Raw genomic sequence first — 22,113 nt, 5'->3', positions numbered from 1 at the left:
ACAATTTATCCTCTAAAACAATAACAATAATATAAAGACAGTGGAACCACAGAGCAACTTGCTCCATTGAGAACTGCTGAATCAGTGAAAAGAAAAGACTAAAAAATCTAAAAATCTCCATCTACCCACAAACTAAAATTAACATTTAGTGTCAAATTTGTCCTTATGTAACATCATGGAATCTATGTCGTCAAGTCAATAGTACATACAAATTCCTTTTACTGCACTAGAAACGTCATACTATTAAGACATAAAAAACTCAAGTAATTGCACATTCAACTGCAAAAATATTCCATACAAATGGTGGGAAAAAATTACAATTGCCTAAGTCATTACCTTTGTGGTTGGAGCGGTCACAGATGGGACAATTCCAACCCCATCGTTTGCAGGAGACCGGACTGGAGATGGCGAGGCAGGTAAAGGGCTCTGTGCTTGGTGAACTGTGGCTAACGGAGCCTGTTGTGGAGGTTGACCCTGTGGAGGCACACTTGTCCCTGCTCCTGCACTCGGAAACGGTGCTGGCGGAACAGATGATGGCGTTATAGCCACTGGGTGTTGCTTTGTGGGTCCCTGATGATGTCCCTGAGATTCCACATTTGTGAAAGCTCGAGTGCCTGTAAAATATCATTTAGCTAAAACACAGGAGTTCTTCATATCATGTCAGTTTCTCAAATGACTATGTCTGTCAAAGAGAAGTCACAGGGCAGCAGATGGAAAATGAGGATTCTCAAATAGTATCAGGCTGGTCATGCTGATTGACAAATCCACAACGAGTATGAAGGATGTATTTCTGTGAATGTCATGCTGTCCAACAGGAATTATGACAAAGTCTACTACACAAACCTCAAGTCAATGAAATACCAGCCAAAACAGTAGGCAAAGCCAAGGTTACGAATTTTCCTCTCATAATGGTAAGACAGTTTACTGCTCAGTGAATCCACTTCAAAAACAAATACAGCAAAATTTTAATTTTTCTACTATGATTTTTTACATTTATTCAATATTTCTTTCAATGAATAATTTCAAAGCATTTACAGGAATAGCTAATAGGACTTAAAAATGAATTGCAGTAAAAATGACTTTTCAGCTAAAATGAAACCGATAGCACATTCAAAATAAATTCTGCAGTTTCTTGTTTTCCATGTTACGCAGTTCTAAAGCTTACTTTCACTAATTACGGGCTACTTCTATTTTCACTGCAGTTTATATTGTACTTCCAAAACTATCAAAACAAAATTTTATTTTCAAAGAGCACTTTATCAGTATCTTTGCTATCACTAGAGTGTAATGAAATTCTGGAAGCTGGCTTTAAATTTCAGTTTTCTGAACAGCTTTGAGAATACAACTAGGATTTTATATTACAGCCTCACTGATAAGTATTTAATGAAGACAGCTCAGCAGCATTGTCTGACTACCTGCGACCAAAAGTAGCGAGCCAAAGATGGAGGTGCTTGATCAGGCAGCACGAATCATGTTGCCAAGCTTAATATCATGTAAGGGTGTTAAATAAAGGGCACATTTACTAGAACAGGCACTGTCACTTGTTGTTTTGTTTAAAAGTAGTTTACGGTAATCTGCTTTTTAGTGTGCATTCAATTCTATTTGATACTAATGTATGTCAGGTGTGGTGAGCATAGCACACTGACCATATTAAGTGAAATTCAGGTTAAGAAGAAAGAAGGTCCGCACTTGGAAATTAATATGCTTGGTGAAAAGATACTTTCAGAAAGAATAGTGAACCGTTGTTAATTACTGGAAAGAGCACTGTGGCAGCTTTGGAAATAAGCACAATACTGTTACAATACTGGGGAAGACTGATATAATGTAGATTCTTATGACAGTGCCAAACAATTTCCAGGAAATTGTCGTTTATACACCAGTTGATGGCCCTACATCTGGTTCAATGACTACGTCATCCTCCTGGCCATTAGTTTCTTCTCTCATAATCTGAATGATATCGTCACTGAGAATTTTGAATTTAGTGTCCGAAGATCACAAGTAAGCCTCTTGTCTATATCCTCTGCACCACAACTGGAATGTCCACATATTTTCAAAAGGATCTTTCTTAGGTCCTCAAGTGACACTTCTTCATCTGCTGCTTCTCTTTCTTCATCTCCCTTTTCATCACACTCTGCTTCTCTTTCTTTATCTCCCTTTTCAAACCTATTCTTTTCATTTTTGGCTTTCTTTACCTATCTTTGGTGGAGTCACTCAATTTATTCCAACCTTTTTTGACTGTGGCTGTCTTCAGCAAATTCCTTGCTTCTGCCACCATGTAAGAGCAGTCTAAATTCAATTTTTGGTGGTGAGCCTCAATGCTTTCAGTTTCATCTTCTGTTAAAACATCCTCAACAGTTGTCTTCTGTAAAGTCAATTTAGATTTCTGATAACCAATTGGTCCACTGGCTGTGTGCTATCATGTTTCGATACCAACCCCAGGCATCTCAAAGTTGGCAACAGAATAGTAAGTTTCCTTCAGATGCCTGTAGCAGTCATGTGGGATGCAGCAGACCCAATGGTGCCATGGCTTCAATGGGTCTGGACTATGAGTGCCCTCAACCACTGCAATACAGGACAGTCAGCGACCGCCACAGATCCCACTCACTTGTATCCTTTTCGCTTCGTGATGCTACGCCAACATAGTCTAGTAATGGCTCTCACACTATCGTTCATGCTTTCATTCAGAGAGCCTCCTCACTGGAGCTACTGTACAAGCTGGACTATTTTTTTCTGCATAATTTGTACTGAATCTTTGCACATTTGGAGAAATACAATCTTCTGTTTTCTGTACTTGTTCGCTAATCATTTCTGCTCTTATCCGGCTTTTCTATGACAACAGCTGCTGCACCACTCTGTAGCCAACCTCTCCTTAGTATTGTGTACAAAGTAGTAACAACATACCTGGCGACAAGCACTGGTATCTACATGAGGCCATCGTCAAGTCTGGTTTACTTCTCCCTGTTCTTTTTGTGTCCCCAGTGTTTGTCTTGCTTGTGGTCTTTATGTTCGAGGTTCTGAGGCTGCTGCTTTTGCACCCCTCTTTTTGCTTTCTCTGTGCTTGTTTCATGTACTGCTTGGTTACATGGTTATCTCGCCATAATCACCTGCTGCATCACCTGCAGTTGATCTAACTCAGTTTGTTCAGTTTGAGAGTCAACAAATGGGACAACTGCTCAACTGATGAATCGCTTCATGACGGTGAAGATGACTCCACACAAGACGCTGGATCCAACAGCAGCGCCACTGTCTATGTGCTGCAATGTCCTGAATTTGAAGACACGAGGGAAGACTGGACAGAGTACCTGGCACAATTCAATGCACACATAACAGTGCATCACATACAAGGTACTGACAAACATTCTTATTTCTCGGACATGGCAGGAACAACTGTTTATAGGTTGTGCATAAAGTTGTTTCCCAAGTCGCATCCTGAGATGGTACCATATGTGGACCTATTCCAGGCACTTACAAAGTATTATGAGGGCAGGGTACAAGTGGCAGCTGCCTGTTACAAAATTCTTCAAGTCACAAACAGCGTGTAGTGTGGTTTTAAAGGCCCAAAGTGTCATTAGTGCAATACAACAGTGTAATAGCTGTTCAGGAAATGATCCCAACTCAATCCACAGTGCTGCACGAGGTCAAAATTGCTGGAAAATTGGTATATTTGCAAGTTGAAACTGGAACTTCAATAATCGGCAAGACATTCCTGTCTTAGGCATGTTTAGACTTCCTGCAACTTTATGAAATTTGATGAAGGTAGTGACATTTACAGTGGTTTCCTCCTGAGGTCATGATAATATTTTTGGCCTAGGCGCTTAATATTTGTTGGGTTAAGCATTCAGGATACTATACTTTCAGCTTCTTTCTGTGATCCTTGGGACAGTGCTGCTGTTATGTACAGAATTTCAAGATTTGTTTTCGGAGGGTTTAGGTAAAGCCAATAATTTTGTTGCCCATGTCACAATGAAGGAAAATGCATAGACATCTTTTGTTAGAACTTGTACTGTTCCTCATACTCTTCGAGAATATGATGGCTCAGTAACTTAGTACTTTGCAAGATAGTGGGGTCGTAGCATCCATTACCGACAGTCAATGGGTACCCCCTCTTGTCACTCTAAACAAGCTAGCCGGCTGAGTCCGATGGCGCACTGATTATTTAAAAAAAACACACAATCCTCAAACCGCCACTGACAGTTGTCCCTTGCCGCACCTGGAAAAACTGATGGGTAAATTCTGTGCCAATCAATACTTTTACAGAATTGATTTGCGCTATGCTTACTTGCAAATCTCTCTCTATGAGCAGTCTTGAGAAGTCTTTGTCACTAACATTCATCCGGATCTCTTCAAATTTTTGAGATTGCTGTTCGGTAGTGCCCCCAGAGACGCCATATTTCAGTGTTTTCTGAAGCAGCTGACTGCAAAAGTCCTTTTTGCTCAAATTATTTTCATGACATTGTTGTCTCAGCTCACACTACTGAACAACACATAAGTAACCTCCGCACTTTTGTTTCAAGTGTTGTCTGCAGCTAATCTCAAAAGTAACAGAGACAAATGTGTGTTTTTTCACATAGAACTTGAGTTTTTAGAACATGTTGTTAATAGCCAGGGTGTTCACAGATTGCAGTTCAATCTGTTTGCTATCCAGGGTGTCATCCGCACAAAGCAGTTGGCGCAATGTCATTGCCCTTGCCCTTGGCACGGTCTGGCTGCACGAACTGAACAACTGACTTCCCTGTGCCAAACCTGAGCTGAACATCAGTCACAGCCCCATGTCAGCAATTCTTCAAATGGCCCAAACCACAAGTACTCTGGCAACATTTGCACTTTGATTTCGCAAACCCTTTCTGGAATACACATCAGCTAGTCATCACTGACACTTTCAGCAAATTTTCTTCTGCAGTTCCTACACATTCTGCTATGGCTTGTTCCACAATCCAAGCCGTGTTGTCGATCTTTTGCATTGAGGGATTGCCTGAGTTGACTGTGACTGACAATGGACTCAATTTTGTTGCTGCCGAGTTTGAACAGTTTTGCAATGCTTTAGGCATTAACCCCATCACCTGTGCACTGCTCCACCAATCCAACAATGAATATGAACACTTTGTGCAGACATATAAGCAATAGATGGACAAACTTTGTACTTCCCACACACAGGATCAAGCTCTGTTGTTCTCGTCTTCCTACTAGTCGTAGCCCTGCAACAGACCATCGCCGGCGGAGTAGTTATGATCGGAGCTATGGCACTTTGCTTCTGCCCAGATAGGCAAAGTATCAAACTAAAAATTCGGTCTTTTACAGATTGTATGGCAGACAGAGGCAAAGGGAGCAAGGCACCATTGTACAACTTCACACAAAGAAATTTATCCATGTGAATTGTTTGAGCCTGCCGCATGCTTTGTACTTTAAGATTCTACGCATGCCTGCCTGGACGCCACAGCCATCGCCGCACCTGGCTCCTGCAGGGCCTGTCCTGTCAGCACCAGTCCCAGAGCCGATGGAAATCTGTGCCCTTTCACAGTTTAGTTTTGTTTTGTTTTAGGAAACAAAAACAACTAGGATCATAAATGCCCATATCATAACAGCAGAACACAAAGACGAGAAAAGAAGTTATAAACGACCATACATTAAGCCCAATCGAAGGAAGGAAAGAGCTAGAAACAAGGACTTGCACAAAGGTTCATAAAATACTCCATAGAGACAACAGAGATCCTGAACTAAAGATTCAATATCCTCCACCAAAAGTATAAAAAGTAAAATGCGGTCGACAGCCCACGTGTCATTTGCTATAAAGGTCAATAGCTCAGGCGGCAAACATAAACAAGAACATAAGTGATTAAAAATAGAGCATTCCATCAGGAAACGGTGAACTGTCAACAGTCCCCAATGACCATGAAGTGGTGGGGGAGCACCACTTAAATGGCGATGTCTATAAAGGCAGTGCCCAATACACTGCCTAGCTAAAATGATTTCCTTGGGGCAAGAGGTCGGCCAAGCCACTTGGAGAAATTTAATTCCCCAGAGTTTGTTCCCATGAAGGGAAGACCAGTGGTGATGCCTAAGTTACATCACCTGCTGACAGAGGGCAACGCAGAGATCATCGGAGGGAGTGGAACAACTATCGAGGCATGGTTCGAGGACAGCAGCCTTGGCATCAGCGTCAACAGCCTCATTTCTTGTCAGACCAATGTGACCAGGAGCCCACATGAGAATCACAGTAGCCCCATTGACAGTGAACAAGTAAAAGCATTCCTGGACCCATGCACTAAGGGATGGGTAGCGTACAGCATGGAGAGGCTCTGAAGGGTACAGAGAGTCGGGAACAATTTAAAAACCTGTGTCGCCAGTTTTACTGCATGGCCTGATACAGAGCGAAGCGCTCCGCTGTAAATACTGAGCAGTGTTCAGGGGGCCGATACCAAAAGGAGTCAGTGGCAATGACGAAGGCACACCCAACTCCACGGCTGGCCCGAGAGGCATCAGTGTACACAAATGTACTATGGCGAAGTTCTGTGCGAAGGGCGAGAGACTTATGGCAATAGAGTGAGTCTGGACTAGTGTCCTTAGGAAGCGAGTGAAGTACACAGTAAACAAATGCTGGCACATGAAACCAATATGATGAAGAGTTCACACACATTGGGAAAGTGGTAGGCAGCATGAAGTTTAGCCACTAGAGCAATAGACAAAAGCAATCTCCAGAAGGTAACGGAAGAGGGACACACTTCATACTGGCAATCAAAGGAGTTATCGAAGGAGGCACCATAGGACGGGTGGCCAGGCAGACAAACAGTATCTACTGAGGAGAAAATCACGGCAGTATGACAGCAGTAGTTTGGCGCCCTTCTGCATACAGACTCTCAACTGACCTAGTGTAAATGGTGCCAGTGGCCAAACATATCCCACGATGCAAGATTGTATTGAGGAGGCATAATATGGATGGACGCGCAGATGCATAATCAAAACACCCAAAGTCTAGTTTTAATCGGACAAGGGACCAGTAAAAACGGAGGAGGGTGGTCCGATCCACTGCTCGGAAGTTCTGCTGAGGACACGTATGACACTGAGGGACCAGCTACAGTGGGCAACCAGGTAATACATGTGGGAGGACTAAGAAAGTTTCCTATCAAGCACGAGTCGTAGAAATTTCAAAGTTTCAATGAACGGAAGAGCAACGGGTCCAAGATGTAAAGATGGTGAAAGAAACCAACTGCAGTGCCTGAAATTCGTAGTAACTGTTTTGTCAGTGGAAAAGCACAAGCTACTGTTGATACTCCAGGAGTAAAGATTCTGAAGAAGCCACTCAATGAGAGAAATCTGTGGAGAACTGCAATAATGGCCAAATAGTCAATGAAAAGTGAGCCCGAGATGCGCGGTTGAAGACAGACCATTATAGGGTTAATTGCAATAGCAAAGAGAACAACGCTCTGTACAGAACCCTGTGGCACATATTTTTCCAGGCTAAAGGTGTGCTACAAGAAAGATCCCACATGTATCTTCAAAATGCTGTCTTTCAAAAATTCCTGAAGGAGCATGCAGCTTCAGAAGCCCCACAAGTAGAGTGTACTGAGGATACCAGTCCTCCAGCAGGTATTACAGGCTTTCAACAAATCAAAAAAACATGACCAGTCTGGTATTGCTGCAAAAATGCATTAATGACATGGACTGACGAAGTGACAAGACAGTCAACTGCAGAACGGTGCATTTGAAATTCATATTGTGCAGTCTTTAGTAAATTGTGAACATCATCTGGCCCTGGGATGGAGGATCAGGATGAAGTGAGAGCATGATCTCGTTCCCTCATAGTAAAGGCGCCATTGTATCACCCATGATTCTAAGAGAAGAGTATCACCTGAACTGCCTCTACTTGTTTCCTATGGAGGAAGGCAAGGTGATAGTGGGTGGAGCTGGAAATCTCCACGAAATAGGGGCCCAAGCAGTTGGAGACAGCAATAGTGTCCACTATGACCATCTGCTATGGTCATGCCGGAAATTGGGGAATGGACCTAGGCCCCAGAGTGTCTTGGAGGTTAGCCCACAGAACAGAAGAGGAAGTGGAAGTGGAACTGTTAAAACAACTAGTAAATTAGCTTTTCTGCTGAAGAATGTGATGACAACTGTTTATAACAAATGCAGTTTGTATCGTAAGATGACAGTTAAAAAATTGGAAAGCACATCTCCACACACGAATTGCATTGTGGCATACCTCAAATCCACCAAGGGACCACGACACTATGAGGTAAAGATGAAGAGCAAGGAATAGAATGTTCTGAGGTGGTAAGGATAACATTGGGAAGGTAGTTTAGTTGGTAATCACAACTAGGGAAATGTTAGTTGAAGGTTGCCAGGGAGGAGTAAAGCCTCCATTCGGCCATAGACAGCTGCCATTTAGGTGCACACCTAGATGAGGTAGGAGTCAGCAAACAGATAGCACACAGGAAATGGTTGTTAGAGTATATGTCAGAGAGAACAGATCACTCGAGACAATGGGCAGGATGGCCAGTGTGCAGAAGGAGAGGTCCAAAGGGGAATAGCTGTGCATGGAGATCGCAAGGAATGTGGGTGCTCCCGTGTTAAGGAAGATAAGGTTAAGTCAATTAAAGTCAGCCAAGATGGCACCTCTCTGACAGGTTCTGAAAGAACACCAAAGGGGACTGTGCACATTAAAGTCACCAAGCTGCAGAAAGGGGTGACATAGTTGCCCAAAAAGCTGGAGGAAGTCTGCTGTGTTGCACTCAATGTCAGAGGGATTCAGGATGTTTGGTTTGTTTGTTTGGTTTTGCTTTAGGGTGCAAAAAACAACTGGGGTCATACGAGCCCAAGTCAGAACTACAGAACACGAACACAGAGAGGAGTTAAATGACTATACGTCAATCCCAGTTGACAGAAGATAGCTAAAAACAGGCATGTGGCAAAAGGACTGAAACAGACACCATACAGAAACGAAGGTCCAAAACTAAAAGTTAACTGGCCTTAGCCACATTGCGTCCATGGATAAAAAGTAAAAAACGGTTGACAGCTGGCACGTCATTCACTAAACAGCTGATAAATCAGATAAACCCAAGCTGGAATGTAAATGGTTAAAAAAATGGCAGTCCAGCAGGTAGTGGTGGACACACAATATTTGAGTGCAATATACACTCCTGGAAATGGAAAAAGGAACACATTGACACCGGTGTGTCAGACCCACCATACTTGCTCCGGACACTGCGAGAGGGCTGTACAAGCAATGATCACACGCACGGCACAGCGGACACACCAGGAACCGCGGTGTTGGCCGTTGAATGGCGCTAGCTGCGCAGCATTTGTGCACCACCGCCGTCAGTGTCAGCCAGTTTGCCGTGGCATACGGAGCTCCATCGCAGTCTTTAACACTGGTAGCATGCCGCGACAGCGTGGACATGAACCGTATGTGCAGTTGACGGACTTTGAGCGAGGGCGTATAGTGTGCATGCGGGAGGCCGGGTGGACGTACCGCCGAATTGCTCAACACGTGGGGCGTGAGGTCTCCACAGTACATCGATGTTGTCGCCAGTGGTCGGCGGAAGGTGCACGTGCCCGTCGACCTGGGACCGGACCGCAGCGACGCACGGATGCACGCCAAGACCGTAAGATCCTACGGAGTGCCGTAGGGGACCGCACCGCCACTTCCCAGCAAATTAGGGACACTGTTGCTCCTGGGGTATCGGCGAGGACCATTCGCAACCGTCTCCATGAAGCTGAGCTACGGTCCCGCACACCGTTAGGCCGTCTTCCGCTCACGCCCCAACATCGTGCAGCCCGCGTCCAGTGGTGTCGCGACAGGCGTGAATGGAGGGACGAATGGAGATGTGTCGTCTTCAGCGATGAGAGTCGCTTCTGCCTTGGTGCCAATGATGGTCGTATGCGTGTTTGGCGCCGTGCAAGTGAGCGCCACAATCAGGACTGCATACGACCGAGGCACACAGGGCCAACACCCGGCATCATGGTGTGGGGAGCGATCTCCTACACTGGCCGTACACCACTGGTGATCGTCGAGGGGACACTGAATAGTGCACGGTACATCCAAACCGTCATCGAACCCATCGTTCTACCATTCCTAGACCGGCAAGGAAACTTGCTGTTCCAACAGGACAATGCACGTCCGCATGTATCCCGTGCCACCCAACGTGCTCTAGAAGGTGTAAGTCAACTACCCTGGCCAGCAAGATCTCCGGATCTGTCCCCCATTGAGCATGTTTGGGACTGGACGAAGCGTCGTCTCACGCGGTCTGCACGTCCAGCACGAACGCTGGTCCAACTGAGGCGCCAGGTGGAAATGGCATGGCAAGCCGTTCCACAGGACTACATCCAGCATCTCTACGATCGTCTCCATGGGAGAATAGCAGCCTGCATTGCTGCGAAAGGTGGATATACACTGTACTAGTGCCGACATTGTGCATGCTCTGTTGCCTGTGTCTATGTGCCTGTGGTTCTGTCAGTGTGATCATGTGATGTATCTGACCCCAGGAATGTGTCAATAAAGTTTCCCCTTCCTGGGACAATGAATTCACGGTGTTCTTATTTCAATTTCCAGGAGTGTATATGAAGTGGAGGGGTAGCACCACTTAGCAAATTATGATGGCTGAAAAGGCAGTGCACAATACACAGCCAAGTTAAAATAATCTCCTCCTGGCGGGAAGGCCGAGAGGAGGTTGTCAAAGGTACTGGGAGAGGCTTAAGAAGCTGAACCTTATTCCCATTGGCGATGCCAAAGGGACACCACCTCCTGACAAACAGCAGTGCAGAGATCAACTGAGGGAATATAGGTACTCGCGAGCTGAGGTATGAGGACTGCAGCCTTGGCAGCAGCATCAGCAGCCTCATTTCCTGCCAGCCTGGCACGGCCAGGAACCCACAGAAACATCACACTGGCTGCACCAAGAGTGAGCATGTGAAAGTTTTCCTGGACCCGCTGCACTAAGGGATGAGCAGTGTACAGCACACAGAGACTTTGGAGGGTGCTGAGTGAGTCTAAGTAGAGGACACAATTGGGAAGGCTGTGTCACCGGACGTACTCTGTGGCCTGATACAAGGCGAAAAGCTCGGCTGTAAATACCGAGGAGTGTGCCGGAAGCCGATATTGAAAGACACAGGTGCCAATGACTAAGGCATACCCGACCCCACGGTCCGTCCGAGAGCCATCAGTGTATACAAAGGTATTATAGCGACATTCCATGCGAAGGTCATGAAACTGAAGGCGATAGACCGAGGCTGGAGTAGTGCCCTTAGGAAGCGAATGAAGGCCAAGGTTAACATGGTCGCTTCATGAAGCCAAGATGGTGAAGGGTTCACACCCACTGGGAAAGTCGAAGGTAGTGTGAAGTTAAGCCGCTGTACCAAGTGGCGAAAGCAGACTCCAGGAGGTAAAAGAAGAGGGACGAGATCCATACTGGCTGTGGTATCACCGCCAGACACCACACTTGCTAGGTGGTAGCCTTTAAATCGGCCGCGGTCCGGTAGTATTCGTCGGACCCGCGTGTCGCCACTATCAGTGATTGCAGACCGAGCGCCGGGAGGTCTAGAGAGACTTCCTAGCACTCGCCCCAGTTGTACAGCCGACTTTGCTAGAGATGGTTCACTGACAAATTACACTCTCATTTGCCAAGACGATAGTTAGCATAGCCTTCAGCTACGTCAATTGCTACGACCTAGCAAGGCGCCATTATCATTTGCTATTTATCTTGTGATGCATGTACCGTCAGACCGATGTTCACCAATTATGGATTAAAGTTAAGTATTCCAGCAGCTACGTACTTTTCCTGATAGTATAATTACTTTACCTGTTCCAGACCTCACGCCAGCCTGCGTGAGTTAAACGCGTGCCTTTCGGCTACCCGTCATTGTGGATTGGCTGTCTTGCCAGTCCACAACACTGGCGATCTAAGGAATCATCAAAAAAGGAGGTATAGGAAGGGTGGCCACGCATGGCAGACAAACGGCATGCATACCTGCTGAGGAGAAAGTCACAGCGATAGCATAGTGGTAGTTCAGCAGCTTTAGCATACAGACTCTCAACTGGGCTAGTGTAAAAGGCACCTGTGGCAAAATGGATGCCACGACGGTGGACAGGGTTAACATGGTGTAAGAGGGATGGGCGTGCAGACGCATAAATAAAGCACCCATACTCGAGTTTCGAACGGACAAGGGACCGGTACAAACAGAGGAGGGTGGTTCAATCGGCACCCCAGGAAAAACCATTGACGACACGTAGGACATTGAGGAACTGCGTACAGCGGCCTGCCAAGTAAGACATGGGAGGACCAAGAGAGTTTCCTATCGAACATGAGCCCCAGTAATTTCATAGTTTCAACAAATAGAAGGGCAACAGGCCCAAGATGGAAAGATGGCGGGAGAAACCATTTGCACCGCCAGAAATTCATACAGACGGTTTTCTCAGTGGAAAAGCAAAAGCCATTGTCCATGCTCCAGGAGTAAAGATGATCAAGACAGTGGTGAAGACGCCACTCAGTGAAACATGTCGGTGGAGAACTGCAATAGATGGCAAAATCATCAACAAAAAGGAAGCCAGAGATGCCTGGTGGGAGACCGGCCATTATAGGGTTAATGACGATAGCAAACAGGGCGAAGCTCACGACGGAACCCTGAGGCACACCATTTTCCTGGATAAAGGTGTTCAACAAGGCAGAACCCACATGCACCTTGAAAACTCATTCTTGTAAAAATGCCCATAGTAAACAGGGCAGGTGCCCGTAGAAGCCCCACGTATAGAGTACAGAGGATACCAGTTCTCCAGCAGACGTCGTAGGCCTTTTTCAAATCAAAAAACACGGAAGTCTAGGATTTCTGCAGAATACCTTTCATGACATGGATGGACAAAGTAACAAGATGGTCAACTGCAGAATGCCGTACTCTAAATACACATTGTGCATTCGTCAGTAAAATTGCGAGACCTGAGCCACAATACTAGCCAGGTATGAATCATATGTTCCATCATCCTGCAAACGAAGCTGGTAAGAGACATGGGGCCATAGCTAGAAGGAAGGTTTTTGTCCTTACCGTGCTTAGGTATGGATAAGATGGTGTCTTCACATCAGCGTACGGGAAATGTGTCCTCTGCCCAGATGTGGTTGTACATATTAAGCAGAAAGTGCTTGCCCGCAAGAGAAAGTTGCTGCAACATCTGAATGTGGATGGTGTACAGCCCTGGGGTGGAGGATTGGGATAAACTTAGCATTATCTAGCTCCCTCATAGTAATGGCGGCATTGTCACACTCACGATTCGGAGAAGAGAAGTGCGTCGCCCAAGCCTCCTTCACTCGTTTTCAATGGAGGAAGGCAGAGTGATAGAGGGAAGAGCTCGAAATTTCCGAAAAATGGCGGTCCAAGGTGTTGGAGATAGCAATAGTGTCCACGATGCCATCATCAGCTACTATGCGGCCGGAAATGGGGGAATGGATATTTGTCACAGAGGGCCATCTGAGGAGGTCCCACACGACAGAGGAACTGTTAAAAGAACTAGTGAATGAAATCCATCTAGCACTTGTTATCCCAAAGAACGTGACGACACTTTGCACGCATCTGTTTTTAATGAATACAGTTTGCCTGCGTAGGATGGCGGTTAAAAACACGGAGAACATGTCTCCATCATGTGCAAACTGCGTCCTGGCATGCCTCAGTCCTCCAAGGGACTGGAAACGATGTGGTAAAGAGGAAGTGGTGGGGGGTGGGGGTGGGGGTGGGGGTGGGGGGGGACATTCTGCAGCATTAAGGATAACTTTTAATGGAAAATCACATATAAAGATGTGAAACAAACACTAACAAAGAGATAGAGGGGCTGGCCAGTACTTACCTCAGCTCAGTACAGCCTATAGATAACACAAAACAGAACAGAAAATATACATTCCTAGCTTTCAGAACTTTGTTCCTTCATCAGGGAGGAGAGAGGGGGAAAAAAAGGAAGAAGGGAAAATGGATTTAGTTACTCACAACCCAGGTTATGAAGCAACAGGGAAAGGTAAACAGGGAGGGTAGCAAGGAATATCATCCCGTATGAGCAGCAGGACGCCCTCATAAGATGGAATGCCGACCTCTGGGGCAAGATAGAAACGAATAGGTAAGAAATGTGAACACTCAAAGCGGTCGTGAGAGCACAATTTCATTTACTGAAGGCAGAGTAAAAGGGGATTGCGACGCTAAAAGCAGGCGTAAATCCTCTTTGCGGGTCTGAAGGCCGAGAATGTTGCATTGGAGGAGCATCATGATGATGAAGTGATGTAGGGGTGCCACCTAGGCAGCTGCCGAGTGATAGCTGGGGAAGAGGCACCACTACAGGACACAGGAGGAGGATCCTTTCTTTCTTTCTTTCTTTTTTCTTTTTTTTTGTTTGTTTTGGTTTTAGGGCGCAAAACTGCTATGGTCATTAGCGCCCGGTCCGTGACTTAGGAAACAGTAAAAACCGAAAATGGAAACCAGTAGCAATGGGAACGAAAATCAGAAAAATGGAGAAACAAAGCAGAAGGAAGGCTTAAAAATCCACTACAGAAAGGGGTTGGTTGTCCCCAAAAAAAGCTTCAAATGACTGACGTCATTTCACTGGCACTAATAAACTCGAGAACGCGATCGGCCGAGCGCGTGTCATCTGCTAAAATTGACGATATATCAGGCGACAGCTGTAGATGGGTGCGTAATGGAGTAAAATAGGGGCACTCAAGTAAAACGTGTCTTACCGTCCACAGCTGAGAGCAGTGGGGACAGAGTGGGGGAGGATCGCCGCTTAAAAGATGTCGATGGCTACAAAGACAGTGCCCTATCAGGAGTCTAGTTAAAATTACCTCCTCCCGACGATGCGTTCGGGAGGAAGAGGTCCAAGCACAAGGAACAGCTTTCACGTCCCGCAATTTATTATGGGGAAGTGTCGACCAATGTGCGTGCCATAAAAGAACAACACGACGACATAAAACACTCCGTAGATCGGCGAAGGGAATCGATTGAATAGCTGGCCGAAGAAGAGAGACTGCAGCCTTGGCCGCAATATCGGCCGCCTCATTTCCACAGATACCAACGTGTCCCGGGAGCCAGAGGAACGCCACCGAGACGCCCCCCAGGTGGAGCAAGCGCAGACAGTCCTGAATCCGGTGGACCAGAGGGTGCACAGGGTAAAGAGCTTGGAGACTGAGGAGACAGCTGAGAAAATCTGAGCAGATAACATACTGTATCCGCTGATGGCGGCGGATGTAGTGGACAGCCTGGAGAACAGCGTAAAGCTCCGCAGTATAAACCGAACACTGGTCGGGAAGCCGAAATTGATTTGGGGTGACACCAACAATATAGGCACTCCCTACACCTAACGATGTTTTCGAGCCGTCGGTGTAAATAAATGTGGCTTTCTTCATTTGTGCACATAGAGCAGCAAATGCCCGACGATAAACAAGTGAAGGGGTACCATCCTTGGGAAATCGACAAAGGTCACGGAGCAGGCAGATCCGGGGACGGAGCCAAGGTGGTGCTGTACCCCAAGCTGTCAAGAAGGTTTTAGGAAAGCGGAAGGAAAGAGAATGGAGCAGTTGACGGAAGCGGACTCCCAGTGGTAGTAGGGAGGAGGGGCGGCCTGCATACCCTACAGCAAAGGATGCGTCGAAAAAAATTTCATGGGCTGGATTAGCAGGCATGGAAGACAGATTGCTAGCATAACGACTCAGAAGGACTGCTCGCCGATTGGACAGCGGAGGTTCAGCAGTCTCAGGCTTTCCACAGGACTGGTGTAAAAAGCTCCAGACACTAAACGTAATCCACGGTGGTGGATAGAGTCGAGGCGCCGAAGAATAGACGGCCGAGCAGAGGAGCAGACTGTGCTTCCATAGTCCAATTTCGAGCGCACTAAGGCGCGATAGAGGCGGAGAAGGACCACTCGGTCCACTCCCCAGGAGGTACCATTCAGGACACGAAGGGTGTTGAGCGATCGCAGACAGCGAGCCGAAAGATAGGAAACGTGGGAGGACCAGCACAGTTTTCTGTCAAACATAAGACCCAAGAATTTAGCGACGTCTGAAAACGGAAGGTTGACAGGACCTAGATGTAAGGAGGGCGGAAGAAACTCCTTACGTCGCCAAAAATTAACACAAACGGTCTTACTGGGAGAAAAACGGAAGCCGGTTTCGGTGCTCCAAGAGTAGAGGCGATCGAGACATCCTTGAAGACGTCGTTCAAGAAGGCTGGTCCGTTGAGGTTGCACTTCCGCTGCACGTTTCTTCGGGAGAAAAGCTGGCGGATAATTTGAAGAGCTCGAAATTTCAGCAAAGTGTTTACCCAAGGAGTTAGAAATTGCGACGCGGTCCACTAACGTATCACGTGCGACAGTGTGCCCAGAGACCGGGGAGAAACTAGGCGCGCCTGATAACTGTCGAAGCCGACTCCAAACTTCCGAGGAAGGAGTGAAGGTGTTAAATGAGCTAATAAAGAATTTCCAGCTTGCCTTTTTGCTATTGCGGATGACGCGACGGCATCGCGCACGGAACTGCTTATAGCAGATACAGTTGGCCAAAGTAGGATGGTGGCGGAAAACGCGAAGAGCACGTCGCCGCTCACGTATTGCGTCACGGCATGCCTCTTTCCACCAAGGAACTGGGGGGCGCCGGGGCAATTCGGAGGTGCGTGGAATTGAACGTTCCGCAGCTGAAAGAATAACGTCGGTAATATGTGTGACCTCATCGTCGACGCTAGGAACGTGACGGTCATCGAATGTCGCTAGAGACGAAAAAAGTGTCCAATCGGCTTGAGCAAACTTCCAGCGTCGTGGGCGCATATAGGGCAGTTGAGGCTGCAGTCTAAGGACACATGGAAAGTGGTCACTCGAGTGTGCATCATGAAGGGCGAACCAATCGAAGCGCCGAGCTAGCGGAACAGTACCGACTGAAAGGTCCAAATGAGAGAAATTTGTCGTGGAGGCAGACAAAAATGTAGGGACCCCAGTGTTGAGGCAAACTAGATCCGCTTGGTGGAAGACGTCTAGCAATAGTGAGCCACGTGGACAAGGATGTGGAGATCCCCAAAGCGGGTGGTGTGCATTGAAGTCCACAACCAGCAAATAGGGGGGTGGAAGCTGACCAAGAAGATGAAGGAGATCAGCTCGTGCCATTGGTGTGGATGATGGAATGTATACAGTACAAAGAGAAAAGGTATATCCAGAATGGGAAAGACGGACAGCGACAGCTTGGAAGGAAGTGTTTAAGTGGATTGGGTGATAATGGAGAGTATCATGGAGAAGAATCATGAGTCCTCCATGGGCTGGAGTGCCTTTAACAGAGGGGAGATCAAGTCGGACGGACTGAAAATGGGGGAGAACAAAGCCGTCATGGGGACGCAGCTTTGTTTCCTGAAGACAGAAGATGACCAGCGAGTAGGATCGTAAGAGGATCGACAATTCATCCCGATTGGCTCGAATGCCGCGGATGTTCCAGTGGATAATGAAAGGGTGAACAGAAAATGGAGGAATGTGACCAAGGTTGCAGTCAACTCAACGACTGCTCAGAGCTTGCGACCGACAGCATGGAATGGCATTCAGCCGAAGGCAGAAGATCCTGATCCATAGGTTGTTCAGGAGCAGCTCCTGCCACCAGCTATCGGCCGGTTGATCGGCCACCAGCAGTGCGCCTCGGCGACAGGGCGGTTTCCGCCAGGTGGTGCTGTAGATGAGACACGCCTAGGCGGAGAAGGAAATGAACTGGGTTTCTTATTAGCCTTCTTGGAAATATGATGTTTAGATGAAGGAGGAACCGATGATTGTGAAGTTGGGGTACGTAAAAAATCTTCACGAGTATGCTCTTTTTTCGAAGTCTTGGTGTCTGACTTTTGGGCTCGAGATTTAGCAGAACCTGATGAAGGGTGAGCCAGAGTGGGCAGGCGAAAGGCGTGAGGTTGAACGGGCGATCTTTGCGCTGGCCGATCTGACGACCGTGGCAATAAAGGTGAGGTCGCAAGTCTGCGTGGCCGCCTCCTTTGTTGGGCAAGGAGAAGCAAGGGCAGTGCTGTATTGTCCTGTCTGTGGCACGGTGGGCTGTCGACTGGCGAATAATTTTCAAGCAGCAAAGGTCGACACCTTTTCCTTCACTCTGATTTCCTGGATGAGCTTTTCGTCTTTAAAAATGGGGCAATCTTGAGAGGAAGCAGCGTGGTCACCCATACAGTGAATGCAGTGAGGGGATGGAGGTGGACAGGCACCCTCATGGGCATCCTTGCCACACGTAACACATTTGGCCGGATTGGAACAGGATTGGCTGGTGTGATTGAACCACTGGCACCGATAGCAACGCGTAGGGTTTGGGACGTAAGGGCGAACGGAAATTATCTCATAGCCTGCTTTGATTTTGGATGGGAGTTGAACTTTGTAAAATGTCAAGAAGACAGTGCGGGTTGGAATGATGTTCGTGTCAACCCTTTTCATAACTCTATGAACAGCCGTTACGCCCTGGTCAGACAGGTAGTGCTGAATTTCGTCATCAGACAATCCATCGAGGGAGCGTGTATAAACGACTCCACACGAGGAATTTAAAGTACGGTGCGGTTCCACCCGGACAGGGAAGGTGTGGAGAAGTGAAGTACGCAGCAATTTTTGTGCCTGGAGGGCACTGACTGTTTCTAACAACAATGTACCATTCCGTAATCTGGAACAAGACTTTACAGGACCTGCAATTGCGTCGACACCTTTCTGAATAATGAAAGGGTTGACCGTGGAGAAGTCGTGACCTTCATCAGACCGAGAAACAACAAGGAACTGTGGCAATGAGGGAAGAACTGTCTGTGGCTGAGACTCAGTGAACTTACGCTTGTGAGCAGACATAGTGGAAGGTGAGGAAACCATTGCAGAAGAATCCCCCATGATTACCGGTGTCTCCGATGGCGCGCTCCTCCCTTGTGGGGGCCCTCTCTGAGGGCACTCCCGCCTTAGGTGATTGTTCACACCTCAGGTCACACCTCCCGACAAACGGACGGAGGGACCAATCGGCACTTTTGGAAGGTATCAGGTCGGGTAATCACCCCTCCCTGGGCCTGGCCATTACCAGGGGGTACGTACGTGTCCTACCTGTCTACCCGGGGCGGGGAATTACGCGTTACCCCGTCACCGGCTACGCACAAAAATGCGTGGGTCGTCCTTCAGACATGCACAGGGAGGAAGAAAGAGAAATGAAAAACAAAGAAAGGGAAAAATCAGAGAAAGGGAAAAATCAGAGAAAGGGAAAAAATCAGAGAAAGGGAAAAAATCAGAGAAAGGGAAAAAATCAGAGAAAGGGAAAAAATCAGAGAAAGGGAAAAAATCAGAGAAAGGGAAAAAATCAGAGAAAGGGAAAAAATCAGAGAAAGGGAAAAAATCAGAGAAAGGGAAAAAATCAGAGAAAGGGAAAAAATCAGAGAAAGGGAAAAAATCAGAGAAAGGGAAAAAATCAGAGAAAGGGAAAAAATCAGAGAAAGGGAAAAAATCAGAGAAAGGGAAAAAATCAGAGAAAGGGAAAAAATCAGAGAAAGGGAAAAAATCAGAGAAAGGGAAAAAATCAGAGAAAGGGAAAAAATCAGAGAAAGGGAAAAAATCAGAGAAAGGGAAAAAATCAGAGAAAGGGAAAAAATCAGAGAAAGGGAAAAAATCAGAGAAAGGGAAAAAATCAGAGAAAGGGAAAAAATCAGAGAAAGGGAAAAAATCAGAGAAAGGGAAAAAATCAGAGAAAGGGAAAAAATCAGAGAAAGGGAAAAAATCAGAGAAAGGGAAAAAATCAGAGAAAGGGAAAAAATCAGAGAAAGGGAAAAAATCAGAGAAAGGGAAAAAATCAGAGAAAGGGAAAAAATCAGAGAAAGGGAAAAAATCAGAGAAAGGGAAAAAATCAGAGAAAGGGAAAAAATCAGAGAAAGGGAAAAAATCAGAGAAAGGGAAAAAATCAGAGAAAGGGAAAAAATCAGAGAAAGGGAAAAAATCAGAGAAAGGGAAAAAATCAGAGAAAGGGAAAAAATCAGAGAAAGGGAAAAAATCAGAGAAAGGGAAAAAATCAGAGAAAGGGAAAAAATCAGAGAAAGGGAAAAAATCAGAGAAAGGGAAAAAATCAGAGAAAGGGAAAAAATCAGAGAAAGGGAAAAAATCAGAGAAAGGGAAAAAATCAGAGAAAGGGAAAAAATCAGAGAAAGGGAAAAATCAGAGAAAGGGAAAAATCAGAGAAAGGGAAAAATCAGAGAAAGGGAAAAATCAGAGAAAGGGAAAAATCAGAGAAAGGGAAAAATCAGAGAAAGGGAAAAATCAGAGAAAGGGAAAAAACAGAGAAAGGGAAAAAACAGAGAAAGGGAAAAAACAGAGAAAGGGAAAAAACAGAGAAAGGGAAAAAACAGAGAAAGGGAAAAAACAGAGAAAGGGAAAAAACAGAGAAAGGGAAAAAACAGAGAAAGGGAAAAAACAGAGAAAGGGAAAAAACAGAGAAAGGGAAAAAACAGAGAAAGGGAGAAAACAGAGAAAGGGAGAAAACAGAGAAAGGGAGAAAACAGAGAAAGGGAGAAAACAGAGAAAGGGAGAAAACAGAGAAAGGGAGAAAACAGAGAAAGGGAAAAAACAGAGAAAGGGAGAAAACAGAGAAAGGGAAAAAACAGAGAAAGGGAAAAAACAGAGAAAGGGAAAAAACAGAGAAAGGGAAAAAACAGAGAAAGGGAAAAAACAGAGAAAGGGAAAAAACAGAGAAAGGGAAAAAACAGAGAAAGGGAAAAAACAGAGAAAGGGAAAAAACAAAGAAAGGGAAAAAACAAAGAAAGGGAAAAACAAAGAAAGGGAAAAACAAAGAAAGGGAAAAACAAAGAAAGGGAAAAACAATGAAAGGGAAAAACAATGAAAGGGAAAAACAATGAAAGGGAAAAACAATGAAAGGGAAAAACAATGAAAGGGAAAAACAATGAAAGGGAAAAACAAAGAAAGGGAAAAACAAAGAAAGGGAAAAACAAAGAAAGGGAAAAACAAAGAAAGGGAAAAACAAAGAAAGGGAAAAACAAAGAAAGGGAAAAACAAAGAAAGGGAAAAACAAAGAAAGGGAAAAACAAAGAAAGGGAAAAACAAAGAAAGGGAAAAACAAAGAAAGGGAAAAACAAAGAAAGGGAAAAACAAAGAAAGGGAAAAACAAAGAAAGGGAAAGAAAAGAAGAGAGGTCTCAAACGCCGCAGCGGAGAAAAGGGTAAAGAGAAGAGGTAAGGAAAAGAGAAGGACAAAGGAAGGATGAAGACATAGAAGCAGAGAAGGCGAAGAATGCGTTACATTTACGAGCGTCCGTCTCCGGACGTAGGCACAAACCATACTCCCAGAGGGGGAGAAAGGGAAGGAAAGAGCCAGAGGTGAGGGGGGGGGGGGGGGCGAAGATGGGGGATAGGGAAGGATGCGGAAAAGGAAGGTATGCAGCCCGGAAAGGAAGGAGGGCCACATTAGCTCGGGGTCCTGTGCTCGCTACGCACGTATCCACAAAAGAGTTGTGGACCCCCTGGGGGTGAGAGGAGGATCCTGCTTCATGGGGTCCGCAGAAGCATCAGCTTGCTTGTGCGGTCGGTTTGTGGAGTGCAACACTGAAAAATGGTTGTTGTGTGCTCATCAGCGACACGGAGGCTGGCTGGGCTAAGGTAGTGTGTGGCGACACCACTGAAGAGGATCTTCGAGGTAGTGAATGAGAAGACCGTTTGCCTTTGGTGGACTACTTCGAGCCTTTCCAGTTCGATGAAGACTCAGGTGTTTGGCTGGAAGGATGGAACAAGTCTTCACAGGAGTAACCCTTCTGTCCAGGTGTGTAGCTGGCGGCTTCACCCCTTGAGGCGAGAGTTTGACGGTTGTTGCACAGCTGGACAGGGGAATGGCGATGCTACCTTGACACTGGGCGGTTTCACAACCTCAGAGCTGAATTGGAGGTCACATGTCTACGTGGCAATGTCTTTCATGGAGCAATGGATAACAAGAACAGAACTATAGGTACCAGACGGGAGAATGCATGGATTGCAACTAGCCAGTAACTTGCGAGCAACTGGATAAGGCACCTTTTCCTTTACCCGTATATCTTGAACAGCTCACTCATCAAGACACACTAAACAATCCCAAGAGGAGATGGCGTGGCTGCCATTGCAGTTTATACAGCGGGC

The 22,113-nt window shown here is 46.2% G+C and overlaps 1 protein-coding gene across 1 annotated transcript in view; it reads right to left on the bottom strand.

Moving 5' to 3' along the window:
* The window catches only part of LOC124545283 (ataxin-2), a 136,276-nt gene that overhangs the window by 89,469 nt on the left and 24,694 nt on the right, over window positions 1-22,113 (bottom strand). Inside the window, exon 7 of the mRNA XM_047124166.1 lies at window positions 337-614. Coding sequence (XP_046980122.1) covers window positions 337-614 — 278 coding nt within the window. The remainder of the gene's footprint in view (window positions 1-336; window positions 615-22,113) is intronic.

The sequence above is a fragment of the Schistocerca americana genome, chromosome 8, assembly GCF_021461395.2.
Source record: "Schistocerca americana isolate TAMUIC-IGC-003095 chromosome 8, iqSchAmer2.1, whole genome shotgun sequence".
NCBI lineage: Eukaryota > Metazoa > Arthropoda > Insecta > Orthoptera > Acrididae > Schistocerca > Schistocerca americana.
Note: the sequence above shows the minus strand (reverse complement) of the source record. Positions and strands in the feature narration are given on the sequence as shown.